General features: G+C 42.1%; 1 protein-coding gene across 6 annotated transcripts in view; it reads right to left on the bottom strand.

The window, feature by feature from the left end:
* Positions 1 to 17,954, bottom strand: part of ENTPD1 (ectonucleoside triphosphate diphosphohydrolase 1) — a 111,651-nt gene that overhangs the window by 4,377 nt on the left and 89,320 nt on the right. For 3 of the 6 annotated variants that reach the window (XM_022569240.2, XM_022569237.3, XM_022569236.3), the window contains exons 3-9: positions 10,777 to 10,894; positions 7,991 to 8,141; positions 5,847 to 6,006; positions 4,928 to 5,167; positions 3,417 to 3,683; positions 2,878 to 2,994; positions 921 to 1,058 (exon numbers count right to left, since the gene is read on the bottom strand). In XM_022569240.2, the coding sequence (XP_022424948.2) occupies positions 921 to 1,058; positions 2,878 to 2,994; positions 3,417 to 3,683; positions 4,928 to 5,167; positions 5,847 to 6,006; positions 7,991 to 8,079 (1,011 nt within the window). In that variant the 5' untranslated portion in view covers positions 8,080 to 8,141; positions 10,777 to 10,894. The remainder of the gene's footprint in view (positions 1 to 920; positions 1,059 to 2,877; positions 2,995 to 3,416; positions 3,684 to 4,927; positions 5,168 to 5,846; positions 6,007 to 7,990; positions 8,142 to 10,776; positions 10,895 to 17,954) is intronic. The other 3 variants (XM_022569239.2, XM_022569238.3, XM_089897282.1) reach the window with 3 other exon arrangements.

Here is a 17,954-nt window from a genome sequence, read left to right as displayed (position 1 = left end):
GGAGTTATCACTTAAGGTTTAGAAATAATGGATCATAGATTGGAGTTCAAAGAATATAAATCACTAGGTAAATTTGACATAGACATATCTCTCTAACAGACAAACTGTGATGGAACGGAAGGAAGACTGGGATGTTAAAACAAGGAAAAGATTTTAATTAGCAAAGTCAATATTGATAAGAGTGTGATGAAACTAGTATCTTTAAGGCTACTACAGCCCTCTGCTGCCTCAATGCTTTGTTTTGCTTGAAGTCACCATATTTAATAAAGGGGTAAATTGTTATTGCCATTAGTGGATATGGGTTTAAAAGGTAGAGAAACACTGCTCTTGATATTTTTCATCAAGCGTGAGTGTGCCCATGAGTCTCGCTGCTGATGTAAATGTTGCTCTATGCCTGGAGGTAATGCTATTGTAATGCAAAGCTATGGGCTTGCTTCTTTAAGGCTCATGCTAAGCCTGGCTTCTAAGCAAAGGCCCCCATTCACAGCCACTCATCTTATTCTTCACAGCGAGCTTTCAGATTGGTGAGTCTTGAAGCTACAATCAACAAGGCCTTAACCCCTTGTGACAAACCATGATCATCCCTTCTGGATTCACGAAGGGGCCTCTGAGATGGATGTTGAAGTCAGCACGCAGAATCACTGTGGCTGTTGAAATACTGTTACATTACTTTACTATCTCATTTTATAAGGGGTTAGTCACTGTTCTGTGAGCAGAAAGGCGAGGCTGAGAATGCAAGTAGCCCTCCTTAGGATATCCACAACTGGCTGGTCAACATTATCAGGAGATGCCATCTTGGGTTAGAGGTGAAGTGGTAGGACAGGACATCAGGCCAAAATTAAATCAGGTTGACTCCTACCTCTTTTAAGCCCAAAGCTGCTTCAGTCACTACCACCCAACCTCCCCACAGCCTAACAAACCTTGCCCATGAAGTGAATATCCTTCCAGGACTCAGCTGTAAAATGATAGCCATTCAGAAGAAGAGCGAGGATGTAGGTGCCAGAAAAGCAGTATTCACTCAGGTACTTCTCCTTCACTTCACCAAAATACATCTGCAGCTGGAAGTGAAGTGAAGAAAACATCATACTTGGACAACAACAGGCACTTCTCCATAGCCCTCATGCTCGCTATTAGAGCTGATCAAGAGAGGAAAAAGCCCCAGCTCACATGGGCCTGAGAGTTGGCCCCTGCAGAGAGCTTTAGGAGTGGTGCTGCACTCCTTCAGTGGGTGCAGGGGTTCACAGTTTAGGGTCTGTTAAGCAATCTGTTCCTCCACAGGGTTCTATGAGACATTGATAAGTGTTCTAGGAAAAAAGTAGTTTCTGTGGTCTGATAGGTTCAACAACACTGAATTTTACTATAGTTTGCCATCCCTTGTGAAACTTGAGTTTCACAATCACATTAGCATATTAAAAACTGTGAAAAATCTTGCATGAAAGAAATCTATTAATCTTTGTTTAACCAGAGTTTTCTGTATGCTCTTGACCAAAGTCTTTGGTTTAGAGCCTCTATAAGCATCTTGAAGAAACAGTTTCATAAAAAGCCTTGCCACTCAGTTAGGTCTCTGGACTAGCAGCAGCGGCATCCCCTGAGAACTTGTTAATCCTCACCCCTGATCTGCCAGTGCAGAATGTGCTTTTTAATATGATCCCCATATGATCACACACATAGTAACATTTGACAAACACTGCTCTGGAACCCAGTTTAGGAAGCATTTTGCTCAAGAACCCGAGACGCTCGTCTTTCTCCACAGATCACCACTAGCTGCAAAAAGCCTCCCCTGTTTTGTAAAGTGCTGAGGCATATTTGAGCTGCTCTTTCCAAAAGCCCTGAATACCCTTCCTTCATGTTCTAACTCAGACAAAATACTTAGAGAAAATTTCAGATGTCCAGGCTCTTGCACAACCTTCCTTCCTCTGTTGTCAGTGCCCACGAGAACAGCCTTCATTTTTAATTAATTGCATATCTTCAGAATGAAAGCACTGGTCACTTTTGCAATCACTTTTGCAATCTCTCTTAAAATCACTCATTTTAAGTCACTTTTGTCAACTTAAAACAGCTGCTGTTTTGAGCCACTCCTAGGTGATCTGTTTTTCTAGATCAGAGTAGACTCCATATCCTTCTCTCACGTCCCTGGAAACTTTCATCAGGTAGCACTGGATCTTGAATGACTCAGTGCCTCAGACAAGAAAAATTTTGGGCTTCAAATTTATGAATAAGTAGGAGATACCTTGGACCTGTCTGATGAAAAAAGGGTCTTACCACAATGGTGTCTGTGGCAGATTCTGTGAATTGCCTATCTTCCCTGGGAGTTGGGGGAAGGAGTGGGCGACAATGTGCTCAGCTCCAGGAAGTAGCTCATGATGGATCTAGGGCTCTAAGCCAGTCATAAAATCCTGCATCCTGCTTTCCCAGCCAGTCCTGGCCAATGAGATGTAAGAGAAAACACTACTAGGAGCTTCTGGGATAGCTTTTGCTTTCCTATAAAAAGGAACAGATGTATCTGGCGCTATCCTTCTTCTGACCTCAAACACGGCTGTGATCCCTGAAGCTACACCTTGCTTCCATGAGGAAACAGGTCTAACAACAACTGAAGAATGGCTGAGATAGTCAAGCTGCCCACTCCATGCCAGCAACTGACTACTTCCGGACTTCGAATTAGGTGAAAACAATAAGACCTTTTTTGTTTAAGCCATTGTATGCCAAGTTATCAAGGAATGCCAGTGAACTTACTCTTAATTGAGTGTACCATCTAGGCTTCTCTAACATGAGTGCTGGATCTTGGTCACATTAGCATGACTTGAAGAGCAGACTCACATCCTCCATGCTGTCAAGGGCAGAGAGCAATGGTAACAGATGCTGTTTCTAGTCACTTACCTCTTCCCAAGGCCGAGAGCAGAACTTTTCCAATGTGCTAATCATCTTTTTATGAGTTGACTGTTCCTCTGATGTAAGGTTTAAAAACTCCATCACATAGTAAAAAGCTGAAAATGCCTGCAAGAGAAAAATGCTGAGTTTAGTGCGGTGTCCAACACAGAGGGACACTGATTCACTCTCCAGAAGGCCTAATGAAAGTGCCTGGAAATCTCTGATGAGTAAATTATGGATCAGGTGATATTCCATCCCCAACAGCTGCTTCCTTCCTGGAAGGGGGTCACTTTGCTGCTGACATGCATTTCTGAGCCATCTGGTAGCTAATTTTCTCGATAATTTTAACAGGAGAGTCAGGGAGAAAGAAAGATGGGGAAAAAAGAAGATAAGAGGAAAAGTTACAAAACTCCCATCTTTTTTTTTTTTTTTTTTTTTCCGCGGTACTCAGGCCTCTCACTGTTGTGGCCTCTCCTTTGTAGGCATATGTTCTGTAATTTGCAACCAAAAACCATTGTAACAAATATATCATCATGTCACAAACTTACCCCAAAATTCCCTTGGAGGGGTGGCAAGAAAATCCCATTGAAGGAACAGCTGGAGTAAGGGCAGTAACTGGTGTTAAAGAGTTGAAGGATGCTTCGCCGGCATTGTTGATAGTTTCCAGTGCCGCGGATTTCAACTTCAGGGAATGGAAGAAATGGAAAAGTTGCCTCAAATCTCCTGGTGCAGGGAGCCTCATAAAGGTCACTCATGTTCATTTTCCTCCGGTATCCAGAGTGAAAGCATGGGTCACGGATGGTTCCATTTGTACCCTGAATAGAAAAATCACTTGAAGGCATCATGTGCAAATGCTTTGAGTACAAAAGCACCAGTCTGACTTCAATAATGTGTAGCAATTGAGAAACAGCCAGGCACTCAGCACTGGCATCAGTATGCCCCTGCTCTGCCTTTTTTACCCTTGGGTAACAGTCATATTTGTATAACAGGCACCAGAAGTGGTATCAGATGTAAATGAACTTTTGCTATTCACAGAAAGCTAATATCATTGAAGCTGGGCCCAGAAATTCCATTAGTTTGGAATGGCCCCTAGCGCTTAGTACTAATCGCATAGGTCAGAAGCAGATCCACAAGGAAAACTCTCAAGGTTCTCAAAATTCCGAGCCTAGGGTAGTTCTCTGGGGGTCTGCCTATATCCCTGGCCCTACCTCCAAGCCAAAAAGCAAAAGCTTCAAGAGCTGGAAGTGCCTCAGATCACTTAAGGCAGGGGTATCAAAATGATTTTCAACCCACAACCCAGTATGTTCACGAGAAGTAAAGGGGCTGCTGTGGATGAGAGGCTTAGTGGAAACTTTGGGCTCACTAGGCGTCTCTCAGCAGCCCCTCCTCCCATGGCAGTCATCTTATTGATAGTGTTTCTGAGAACCAGAGAGCGAGCTTTGGAGGAAAGCAGAGAACTGGTTGTCCTTTCAGTAGAGACAGGGAACAGCTGGATTTGACATCCTTGCTCTGTGTTTGTCAGGATGTGCTGGTACTTGCATGATTTTGAGTATGTTTAACTTTTCTCGGCTTCAAAACGCAAAAAGTGTCTAGGGACAAGATTTGAAGTGTTGATCAATAAACTCTGCATTTTCTCTGAAGTTATTTTTCTCCTCTCCAGGTTGTTTCTAATAGCCTTGTTTTCTGCAGTTCATAGGAAATGGAGATTGAAAAGTGGGAAAGAGCTTAAAAACTGTGTGCATGCGCACACGCACACACACATACACACACTACTGTAGCATGTACTTTTCATTGTCAGCCCCACAGGGGTGAGAAATTATTTCCAAAGAAAGGATTTGAGTCATGTCCTTGGAGACAGTGCAGTAAACAAACATAGGAGGTGGTGTCTGGATGGGACAATTCACAGGGGTTGACCAGATGTAGTTAGATATCCTGCCTGAAAAGGTTTGGAAAGTACAGTAACCAACTTCAGATCAGTTACTGAAATAGAAAGAGAAAAGGACGTGGGGGGCTGGTGGCCCAGTTGTGGGGAGGGTGGTCTGGATTCAGTTACACTCGCCTGAAGGTCCTTGGACAGTTTCTGCAAGAGGGCTTGATCCTTCCCATAGCACAAGAAGCTGTGTGTGTATACACCATAGTTCTTGCCATAGAGGCGAAAGTGCAGAGTGTTGTCAGAAGACTCAGTTGTTTCGTTTCGAGGCACAAAAGTGATTTGTGTAGAGGCTCCCCCAAGGTCTAAAGCTCCATAGGTTTCCTGAGTATCGCCTTCACTTGGTTTCAGGTTAAACCAACTCAATTTCTGAAAGACAGTACCGACACCAGTGGTAGAAGGATCTGGACATCCCCCTTTTCATGCTATTTCTTGGACTCAGGGACTTCCTAAGGCAAAGGAGCAGGAGGATAAGGGTGAAACAAAGCTCACCAGAGGTTCCTGAGTCTGCATCAGATCAACAGCAAGAAAACAGGGGCTTCAAAGACATAGCTCAGACTGCGGCAACATAGGAACAGTTTACAAACACAAGATCTGGGGCCAGAAAGACCCAAGTTCAAATCCCTACTCATTGGCTTATTAGCCATGTGACCTTGGGCAGAATAATTGCCTCCTCTAGGCCTCGATTTGAGGCTCTAAAATGAGAGAACACCTCACATGGTTATTCTGAAGATTAAGTCAAACAGTACATGAAAAGTGCTTTGCATAGCACAAGACACATGGCACTACGCAAATGTTAGCTATTTTTATTTTTAATGATAGATTTAAAAAATTTTTTTTCTGTATCTCTGTGTATGGCTTCCTTATTCTCCAATAGTGAGAGTTCTTGTGAGAGAAGTATACCTCTGGTGACCCCTGCAAATGTGAGGGTAAATTAATTTGTTCATTTATCCATCATTCATTCTGTCTAGCGATCCGAGTACTGCCTGAGATGTCAATGGCATTGACCCACAGGGAGCCGCCTCCACGGACGCTGTGAGACAATCACCTGAGTGAATCTGCCCAGCAGATAGTTGATAGTAATCCAGCCATAGGCGCCTTCCTCTTGGCCAGTGATGATTCTGGCGCCCTGGAAGTCAAAGGGGTAGCTGCTGATGCTGTTTGCCACCGCGGCCAGGATCTTGTCTGCCAACCGTTCATTTTCCATCCTGCACAAAGAGCTGAGGTTACTGGTTTTGTCTGAATAACTATGACTACCCATTGCAGCCAGAGCTTCCAGCCAGTTCCCCTAGGAAGTGAAGCATAAGCTCACTGCCATAAACAGAAGGATGGAGATCCCCACACATGGCTGTCTGAGAAGCCCTCCTTTGGGGAGGAGCGTAACTACTCTTTTGGCCCCTCTTCTCCAAATCCAGATCCTTCCAATCCCTACGTAGGTTGGTCCTCTTAAAATACCATTTTCATTGTTGTTCCCTGGCTCCAAGAAATTATCAGAGTAATTTTAATTGCTGTGGTGGTGGTAGCTGGATATTGTTTGATCACCAAGCCTAGAGCTGATGTGTGCTACATTAGCCATTGCCGGTGGCTTCAAGCTGCTTACGTAGCCTCAAGGCTCTGCTTGAAGTTTTTAATTAGGGCTCTAGCAGACACCAAGTGGAAAACGTCCTGGGACAGATACCCAACCTCAGTTGGTGCCGGAGTGGGGTAAAAAATCTTTCTCATATTCTGCCTTGGTTTTGGGGTCTGAGACCTTGAGATCTAAAGAAGAAATCTTCCAGGGTTGTCACAATGAAGATGGAATACAATTGCTTCCAAGATCTAGGCAATAGAATACTGAGAGTCTCTGGGTCAGAAAATGCTGCCTTCCAACTGGCATTAGACCCCAGTAATCTCTCATTTGAATGGCTTCCTTACCCTATCAACTGGCCTCCTTATCCCTAGTTTTCCTGTCCTTCAATCCACCTCTCTACCAGTGGCACCAGTTGTGTAACATTCTTTAATGGCTTCCCATTGTTTCCCAGATAAACTTCAAACTCCCTAGCATGGCCCACAAGGCACTTTGTGATCCGAATCTTGCCTTCACAGAATCCCACTCAGAATCCTGGCTCTACCACTTGCCAGGTATGTGACCTTTGGTGAGTTACTTAACATCTGTACACCACAGCTTCCTTAATCTGATTAATAATAGTTAATAATACCTGCTACTTCATAGAGTTACAGTGATTTAAATTAAAGCACAGTGCTAGGAACATAGCAAGGGCCCAACAAATACAAGCTGCTACCATTACCATTGCCATTATTAGTATTAACTCCACGTACCCTACGTTCTATCTATGCAGAACTATCTATGGTCCTCCGAACATGCCCTGGTCTCTCACATATCACTCCTTTGCACATCTATTAGAACACAAGATCCAGGAAAGCAGGGACTTATGCCTGACACATAACAGGTGCCAAATAAACATAGGTTATGGAACGCATGATGTCTGCTCTGCCTGTAATGCCCTTCCCCCTCCCCCCACAAGTCCTTCATGACTTGGCTCATGTATCCCCTCCTCTGGTGAGTCTTCTTGACCTCCACCCATTCTTGGCAGGGACAAGTGTGCTCCCATAGCAGCTCTGAGCACTCTTCTATCAAAGAATTGGTCGCCCTGTATCAAAACCCTGATCTTGGAAGATGAGTCACCTACTTCCACGTCCTGGGACAGAACAGGCAGTCAATACAAACGGAATGAATGAATGAACAAACAAATGAACAAATAATGCCCACAGATACTAAGTGGTGACCAGTAAAGATGTGCTAATTGTGATGATTTGTGTCTCGGGATGTCTGCAAGTCTCTGGCCTTCCTCCTCCCAGATGTGGAATTGCTAAATCTGTAGCCCCAAATCCCAGAGTATAAAGGCTCAATCTTCCTCTTTTTGTGCCATCACTCCCTTGAATTCCCTGTGGGGAGATGAGCAAGAGGCCTTTTTTTTTTTTTTTTTTTAACATACTTAAACTCCCATCATTATGCAAGCTAAGAGTTTGGGAATTTTACTCATTTACTGAGATTTTCTTTCTTAGGTGTGGACATTTAGCATGTCTAGAATTGGGGTGTTAGAGAAGTGTGGCATTCGCCCATAACTCAGAGGCTCTAGCAACTGCCAAACCTATCTCCCTGCAGCTCTCAGTCCCTACAGGCTGCTATACCTGAGCAACCGCATGCCTGCCGTGGCTCCCAAGTAAACAGGTGTCTCTGTGTGCTGGGATGCTGGAATCACTTTCCTGGCTCTTTCCATGCATGCAGTCAGATAAATGTCTATTTCACTTAAATTCTGAGCAAATTCTGAGATTCCAGGACCTAGAGAAAGCAGATGAAAAAAAGTAGAAAGTAGAAGCAGATGAAAATTGTTTTTAAAAGTAAAGGACATATCTTCACATTATTAGAGAAAATACTGATGTTTTCTGAGAAAATGCAAGCAGACAATTTCTTTTTGTGATATCTGTTAAGTTTTTGTACTTAGAGGGTAACTCACTGAATCTAGCCTCAGTAGGATTTATTTTCAGACCTCAAGCCGGGTCTGTCTGCTGTTCAGTAATCTTGCCACTGGATGGCGCAATTTTCACATTTAATTGCATGCATAGCCTTCCTAAAACCAGGCTCTCTCAGACTTAAATGGGGATCTTATAGATAACTACTCTATATAGCTGTTTTATGACGCTTCTTCCACAAAGTTGTAATTAACAACACTAATTCCTAGAAGATGGGAAAGGCAAAAGATAACAGAACAAAAATTAAAATATGTACCAGGCACATGGGCTTTTACTGAAAAGACAGGAACAGCTACTAACTAACACTAAAATTTCTGCAGCAATGTTTCTTCCTTTGTTAGAAGAAACAGGCATAGAACCCATGTCTCCTCAGCAGCTTTTCTACTCTGATACCCTGTCTGCCTAGTAAAACTGTCCAGTTTTAGAGCTGTTTTAACTGCTGCTGTGGAGAGGATTAGAGAGCCAAGATGCTTTACGCTTTTTGAGTTATTTAACAGTTAACAATTTCGGCTCACGTTAAGCTAAACATCTACATTTTCAGTGCTTTATAGTGAGGATTTGCTTTAACAATAAGTAACCAGATATCTGATCCATATCTCATTCACCAAATTTTAAATAGCCTGTTTACTTAACTGTAATGAGAAAATCAGCTCCAAGTTATCAGCTAAGTGTTTTGACTCAAAAAGCCTGGCCTTCAATAACCGGTAGCTTTCAACTCACCTTTCTATTTAAATATTTGATTAGAGAACTCTATTTTTTTTTTTTTTTTTTTTTTTTTGCGGTACACGGGCCTCTCACTGTTGTGGCCTCTCCTGTTGCGGAGCACAGGCTCCGGACGCGCAGGCTCAGCGGCCACGGCTCACAGGCCCAGCCACGGCTCACAGATCCCAACCACTGTGCCACCAGGGAACCTATCTTTTGAGAAGGGAAAATTACTGCATTTATTAGGCCAAACACGCATGGGGATATGTGTCTCAGGAGACAGCTGCTAGGTTAACACCACAATAACACGTGGAAGAAATGGAAGGCAGTGAATTATTAAATAGAAGTCAATAAAACGAGGGATTTGGGTTTTAAGAAATGTTTGAAGTTCTACCTCAGAACTGATGGGGCCAGATTCTGAGGACATCAGGCTACTGGGTAGAACGACTTGCTCTCTTGGAAACATATCCTATCTATAGCTTTCTTGATAAACTATGAAAATTAGTGGACACCACAGGCCACCAAACGAAAAGTCAATTATATTCTGGGGCCTAGGTTACCTGTCTGACCAAGACTAAACAGTGAGTCCCTGGCTAAAAAGGCCAAGAGAGATGAAGGTCAGAAAGGTGAGGGCGCGGGCGGGAGTGTTGGGCAGGAGGGAGCGGGAAGAGCTGCTGTCCACAACTCTAACTGGTCTTGTGACCTTAAAAGGAAAGTAACTAGGAAAAGACTCAATACGCAATGTGGTGACTCAGAGTAGCAGGAAGCCTGCAGTGCAACTTGGAGGCCCAGATTCTTGTCCTGGTTCTGTTCCTCCTTGCCAGTCACTAGTCTTTCAGGTTTTTGCTTCCTTTTCTATAAAACAAGACTTCAGTGATCCACAAGGTCCTTTTTGCAGCCCTAAGGGTCTATAATTTGCTTGCCTATACAGAAGCTAAAGGCTTTTGAAAATTCCTTCCAAGCCATAGATTAGAGGACAAAGATTAAGAGCAGCAAGTCTCTGGATCCACCAGCCTCAACATCAACATCACCTGGGCACTTGTTAGAAGTGCAGATTCTCAGTCCTCATCCCAGACCTACTGAACCAGATACTCGGGGGCGGGAGGGAGCACCTGTGCTTTAACACACCATCCAGGTGGCTCTGATGCAGGTTCAAATTTGAGAACCACTGGCTAACACATGGGTTTAAAGTTGGGCAGATCTTTGCACAGCAAAGGAAACCACTGACAAAACGAAAAGACAACCTACTGAATAGGAGAAAATATTTGCTAATCATATGACTGATAAGGGTTTAGTTAAATTTGGGCAGATTTCAGTTCGAGCCCCAGTTCCATCACTTACTAGCTCAAGTAACCTTAAACAAGTGCCATAACTTCTTTCAACCTCAGTGCCCTCATTTTTAAAAAATGGGAATAATAATACATTCCTTAAAGGGAGACTGTGAGGACGAAATAACACATTTTCAGTACCAAGTGCATGGCACATAGAATTGTTCTGTTGATGGGAGTTACTATTACCCAATTATTTGAAAGTTTATCTTTCAAGGGCTTCATCATTAAGGACTGATTTCAGTACCGTTTTCATAATGATAATAAAATAGCAATTATTTATAAAATAGCAACAATAGCAGCTCCGCTGCGTTCTCACTTGACTTCCCTTTTTCTCGTGTGTTTGTCTCACTTCCCACATGCCTCTCATGCTCTCATGCCCACTGTCTCCCGGTCCCTTTTTCTTCATCTTACCTTTTACCTTGCACTCTTCTATCTGAGTCACCACCCCTGTGTCATTCTCCTTTTCTGCTGGCCACTTATAGATGTACAAATTCGTGTGAGAAGAGCCCGCATCCAGCACAATCCCAAACTGAGGGCAAAACAAACCAAGAACTTATCAGCATTACATCATTCTTCTCTGTATTCAGCTTGCAACAGAAAGGAGACAAAGACATGGGTTTTCAAAAACACAGAGGAGAAAGTATTTTAATTCATAGTGGGGGTAGGTTGGGGTGGAGTGAGTGCCTGGAGTTGTGCTGATCATAAGATCTACCAGGACACCAATCCCTCTAGAACTATGGCTCTCAGTGCTGGTTGCACATTAGAAATATCCAGGCCTTAGCCAAGGTAGGGCCCAAGCACCCGTATTATTAGAAGCTTCTCAGGTGATTCTAAATTGGAGGCAAGATTCAGAACCATATACTGAAGTAGCCGAGACAATATAGAGGGAGTAGAAAGCCATCAATCTAGCAGTTCCCAAACCTGTATGCACATTGGAATCATATTAGAATCATCTGAAGAGCTTCAAAGGCTACTGATGCCCATGTCTGACCCCCAGATTTGTGATTTAACTGGCCTGGTATGTGGCCTGTACTCTGGAAAAGAGACATGGAAAATACTAAGTGTGCTTGTTTTTAATTACAAATATAAGTTGTATTCAATAAGTTTTAAAAGATTTGTACTTTAACTTCATGCTTTTGGCTTTTACGCATAGAAGGCAATGAATGGAAGAATAAAGTAAGAAAGAAGGTGGAGGAGGAAAGGTAAAAAGACAATATGAGAAAGAACTAGGTGGTCAGAAGAGAAAGGAGAAGAACAAAGTCACCACATCACATTTCATGAGGGCATGACATGCACCAGCCAAGTGTTGTGAGGAGTATTTTATAAGAATTATCTGACTTAACTGCTAGACCAGTACTATAAGGTACATACTGTTTTCATCCCCGCTATACAGATGAGAAACTAAAGTACAAAGAGGTTAAGTAATTTAGTCAAGATACAAAGTGATTAGGTGACGGAGCCTGGTTTTCGATCAGAGTCAGGCCTTTAAGTGGGGCACCAATTTGAAAACTATAGTCTGGACCTTGCTCCTCTGTTCCTCTGTATAAGGAGCACAAGGTCTTGGGTCTGACTCTGATCCAAATCCAGGCTCCGTCACTTTGCCCGAAGCAAGCATGCGGGCCCTTTTCTTTACGGGGGCATAATGCTGATTACCACAGGGAAGCCCCGCTGTGCAGAAGGAAGCAGAGAATACTGCAGATGTTATGCAAGCTCAAGGATGCTCACACAGCAGCACAGTGATACTCCCTGGGGTGAAATGGAAGAAAACTTGACAGCTCAACAAGCTCTACGTTTAGCTATCCGCAGTGGTCCAGGGAGTTGAATTCTAATTCTTGTCTTCTTTTCTCCCTGGAGTTTTTAGGTTCTTCCCAGGTGATAAGACAATATGAGGGGATAGATGTAAAACAACTGCTGACTTAAGCATTATCAAGTGGCAGATCACACTGTGAGGGCCACAGCTCAGATGAGCAGCAAGGAACGAAGCTGCACAGACTCCTCAGCAACTAGGCTTGCAGTGAGATCAAACCAAGAACAGGCTTAGGCGGTGACCTTTGTGAGCAGACAGGGGTCTAACTGAGGTCTGGGGCCTTTGAACCTGTGGGAAACCTCTCAGGGTGGAGCAAGAGCCTCAGGTGTTACACGGCAGAAAATCCTGCTGTTCCCTAGCAGGGTCCCTGAATTCTTCCTGTCAGAAGATGTTCTAACCACAGAAGTATATGATAAAAGATAGCGAGGCAGCAGCAGCAAGAAGCCTTTTTCTGGAATCAGGATGTTCTATTCTGTCTACTATGTTGACATGAAAGATACTCTTCCAGTAGAGCAAAGGAACCAGCCTTGCTCCTATCAGCCTGTTTCTCTAAGGCCTTACACAGTGAGGTGGTTGAGAAAGGAAAACTTTTACTACATTTCATTTGGCAAGTGCTTGAGAAGGGCGGGTAGAGCATTGACACAGGAATTGAGGGCATTTCCTGCTGTATATAGCAGCCTGGAATGCTAACCTGTTGAACTGGAACAAATGTTTTTTGTCTTCCAAATGAATTGCAAATAAAAATTTGGCATCGCTTGCTGCCTTTAGGGAAAGATAAAGCTTGATTGTCTGAAAATTCTGTTTGAACATTCGGGGAGTTTGCCTTTCATTGTCACAAACCTACAAGCATATTCACTTGTTTTTCATAGCTGGCCCATTTTAGAGCTAGAAGTTCATTTCATCCAATCCTCTTATTTTATAGTAGAAAACTGGGTCCAGAGCAGTTTGACTTGCTGAATGGGTAGTAAAGATAGTTATACCTCACCTGATCCATCTAGAGCCCCAGGAGCCACCAGCTTTTGCTCTCTTTCCCCACATAAGCATTTTCCAAAGCATGTTCCAGAGAGCACTAAGCCTGCAGGGACCTGAGTGAAGAAAGTTCCCCAGAAGTCTGGGGAATGCTGCATGCTCTCTCCCCATCCTGGGCTCACGAACCCACTAGGTAGTGACTGCTTCAGAGAATTCTGACAGTGGAGAAACCCGCCTAACCTAGTTTAAACCAGCATCCCCCAGACTCAGCAACAACAGAATTCTGTTTTAAATAAAAACCTCCGTCCTATAGAAATGTTTTGTGAAATGCTGTGCCTTGTCATGCTATTACTTGTACCCAATGTTTCTCTGTAGCTCATATTTAAAACATTTCTAAAACCCCTATAAGTATGTCCTTCACATCAAAGAAAAATCAAAGATTTGAGTAGTGAGGAAGAGATCTGACATCTCCTTAATATTATTATTTCAATATGACTTTCTCTTTTAAGAGTACTATAAATTTATTAAGTAACATCTAGAAAATGAAAGGAAAAGGGGAAAAAAGACATTAAAGATTTCACCAACTAGCCCCAATATTCATTTACAGCATTATTTACAATAGCCATGTCGTGGAAGCAACCTAAATGTCCATCGACAGACGAATGGATAAGGAAGATGTGGTACCTATATACAATGGAATATTACTCAGCCATAAAAAGGAACAAAATTGGGTCATTTGTAGAGATGTGGGTGAACCTGTCATACAGAGTGAAGTAAGTCAGAAAGAGAAAAACCAATGTCATATATTAACACATATACGTGGAATCTAAAAAAGTGGTACAGATGAACCGATTTGCAAGGCAGAAATAGAGACACAGATGTAGAGAACAAACGTATGGACACCAAGCAGGAAAAGGAGTGGGGGGGATGAATTGGGAGATTGGGATTGACATATATACACTAATATGTATAAAATAGATAACTAATGAGAACCTGCTGTATAGCACAAGGAACTCCACTGTACAGTAGAAACTAACACAACATTGTAAAACAACTATACCCCGATAAAAAAAATAAAATTAAGGAAAAAAAAGATTTCACCAACTAGACATCACTGTTCTTTTTATTTATTTCCTTCTGGTCTTTTTTAATGCATGGTAATTTTTATATAGTTGCAATCATACTGTGTATAAACTTCATCTTAAGCTAGTTTTTGATCATACACATGATTTTATCAACCATAACTGATCTTCATGAGCTATGCTGAGTGAACAGAAGCAGTGGTCTAGAAAGAGGGTCAACAGAAATGACCTTGCTTGGGTCATGAGACACCAGTGTGCCTTGGTGAAGATCTGGAGATGTGGGTAGCAACAGAGCCCGAGCTCAGGGAGACTGGAGGCCATGTGGAAGTGGGGCAGATCCTGTCTTTGGATGGAAATAATTCTACCTGTGCAAATGTCACAGGTCCAGGCTTCTGAGTAAGTCTCCTTCAGTGTGAAAAGAAAGAGAAAATTGGAACAGTAGATGATGTACTTCTACTCCTGACTCAGCAGAAGTGGGATGTTCAACCCTCTCCTCATTCAGAAAACACCCACCCTCACACTAGCGTACTCTCAGTTCCCCACTGGCCACGAGGTTTCTGTTCCAGAGACTTTGCCCAGAAAGCCCTTCACCTGAGACCCCAGCTTTCCCTGACCTTCTCAGATCTGAGTCTACCCTCCTAATCCATGTCTTAGACGACCTGTATTTTCCCTCTAAAGACAGCACTTGCCACAATGTGTAATTACATATTTACGTAGCTATTTGATTAATGTCTGTCTTCCCTATTAGATCCTAAGCTATATTAGGGCAGGTCTGTGTTGCATACTATGGTATATCCAGTATCCACAATGGTAGATCCTGTTATATGTTAGGTACAAAGAAGGAATTCAACAGACAACTGTTGCTCAAAACACATGAATGAATAAGGCGAGTTAGAACTATATAGTCCCTAAACTCCTTCCAGTCCTAAAAGATGTTAATATACACAGTCTAATATAAAGTAGTGCCATGGGGCTGAGTTCCACCCCTTCCCTGCAACAAAAACACCAGAAGCCAGGTAACATGGGCAACGGTGTGAATTAACTTCTTTTGGCCTCTTCAGACATACTGGTCCTTTAGAATCTTTCTTAAAAGTCCCTGTAGCTTTTTTTTTTTTTTTATCAAATTTATACACATCAGTGTATACACGTCAATCCCAATCGCCCAATTCATCACACCACCATCCCCACCCCCTGCGGCGGCTTTCCCCGCTTGGTGTCCATGCGTTTGTTCTCTACATCTGTGTCTCAAATTCCGCCCTGCAAACCAGTTCATCTCTACCACTTGTCTAAGTTCCACATACATGCGTTAATATACGATAATTGTTTTGCTCTTTCTGACTTACTTCACACTCTATGACAGTCTCTAGATCCATCCACGTCTCAACAAATGACCCAATTTCATGCCTTTTTATGGCTGAGAAGTATTCCATTGTATATATGTACCACATCTTCTTTATCCATTCGTCTGTCGATGGGCATTTAGGTTGCTTCCATGACCTGGCTATTGTAAATAGTGCTGCAGTGAACACTGGGGTGCGTGTGTCTTTTTGAATTATGGTTTTCTCTGGGTATATGCCCAGTAGTGGGATTGCTGGATCATATGGTAATTCTATTTTTAGTTTTTTAAGGAACTTCCATACTGTTCTCCATAGTGGCTGTATCAATTTACATTCCCACCAACAGTGCAAGAGGGTTCCCTTTTCTCCACACCCTCTCTAGCATTTGTTGTTTGTAGATTTTCTGATGATGCCCATTCTAACTGGTGTGAGGTGATAATCATTGTGGTTTTGATTTGCATTTCTCCAGTAATTAGTGACGTTGAGTAGCTTTTCATGTGCTTCTTGGCCATCTGTATGTCTTCTTTGGAGAAATGTCTATTCAGGTCTTCTGCCCATTTTTGGATTGGGTTGTTTGTTTCTTTAATATTGAGCTGCATGAGCTGTTTATATGTTTTGGAGATTAATCCTTTGTCTGTTGATTCATTTGCAAATATTTTGTCCCATTCTGAGGGTTGTCTTACCATCTCTTTATGGTTTCCTTTGCTGTGCAAAAGCTTTGAAGTTTAATTAGGTCTCATTTGTTTATTTTTGGTTTTATTTCCATTACTCTAGGAGGTGGATCAAAAAGATCTTGCTGTGATTTATGTCATAGAGTGTTCTTCCTATGTTTTCCTCTAAGAGTTTTAGAGTGTTTGGCCTTACATTTAGGTCTCGAATCCATTTCGAGTTTATTTTTGTGTATGGTGTGAGGGAGTGTTCTAATTTCATTCTTTTACATGTAGCTGTCCAGTTTTCCCAGCACCACTTATTGAAGAGACTGTCTTTTCTCCATTGTATATTCTTGCCTCCTTTGTCATAGATTAGTTGACCATAGGTGCGTGGGTTTACCTCTGGGCTTTCTATCTTGTTCCATTGATCTATGTTTCTGTTTTTGTGCCAGTACCTTATTGTCTTGATTACTGTAGCTTTGTAGTATAGTCTGAAGTCAGGGCATCTGATTCCTCCAGCTCCGTTTTTTTCCCTCAAGACTGCTTTGGCTATTCGGGGTCTGTATTGTCTCCATACAAATTTTAAGATTTTTTTGTTCTAGTTCCGGAAAAAATGCCATTGGCAATTTGATAGGGATTGCATTGAATCTGTAGATTGCTTTGGGTAGTATAGTCATTTTCACAATATTGATTCTTCCAATCCAAGAACATGGTCTGTCTCTCCATCTGTTGCTATCATCTTTAATTTCTTTCATCAGTGTCTTATAGTTTTCTGCATACAGGTCTTTTGTCTCCTTAGGTAGGTTTATTCCTAGGTATTTTATTCTTTTTGTTGCAGTGGTAAATGGGAGTGTTTCCTTAATTTCTCTTTCAGATTTTTCATCATTAGTGTATAACAATGCCAGAGATTTCTGTGCATTAATTTTGTATCCTGCAACTTTACCAAATTCATGGATTAGCTCTAGTAGTTTTCTGCTGGCATTTTTAGGATTCTCTATGTATAGTATCATGTAATCTCCAAACAGTGACAGTTTTACTTCTTCTTTTCCAAATTGTATTCCTTTTATTTCTTTTTCTTCTCTGATTGCCATGGCTAGGACTTCCAAAACTGTGTTGAATAATAGTGGTGAGAGTGGACATCCTTGTCTTGTTCCTGATCTTAGAGGAAAAACCATTTGAGAATGATGTTTGTGGTGGGTTTGTCATATATGGCCTTTATTATGTTGAAGTAGGTTCCCTCTATGCCCACTTTCTGGAGAGTTTTTATCATAAATGGGTGTTGAATTTTGTCAAAAGCTTTTTCTGCATCTATTGAGATGATCATATGGTTTTTCTTCTTCAATTTGTTAATATGGTGTATCACATTGATTGATTTGCATATATCGAAGAATCCTTGCATCCCTGAGATAAAACCCACATGATCATGGTGTATGATCCTTTTTAAGGTGCTGTTGGATTCTGTTTGCTAGTATTTTGTTGAGAATTTTTGCATCTATATTCATCAGTGATATTGGTTTGTAATTGTCTTTTTTTGTAGTATCTTTGCCTGGTTTTGGTATCAGGGTGATGGTGGCCTCATAGAATTAGTTTCGGAGTGTTCCTTCCTCTGCAATTTTTTGGAAGAGTTTGAGAAGGATGGGTGTTAGCTATTCTCTAAATGTTTGATAGAATTCCCTGTGAAGCCATCTGGTCCTGGACTTTATTTGTTGGAAGAATTTTTTAATCACAGTTTCAATTTCATTAC

This window comes from Delphinapterus leucas, chromosome 16 (assembly GCF_059928025.1).
Source record: "Delphinapterus leucas isolate spDelLeu-1000000601 "Yukka" chromosome 16, BTC_Dleu_Yukka2, whole genome shotgun sequence".
NCBI classification, from domain to species: Eukaryota; Metazoa; Chordata; class Mammalia; order Artiodactyla; family Monodontidae; genus Delphinapterus; species Delphinapterus leucas.
Note: the sequence above shows the minus strand (reverse complement) of the source record. Positions and strands in the feature narration are given on the sequence as shown.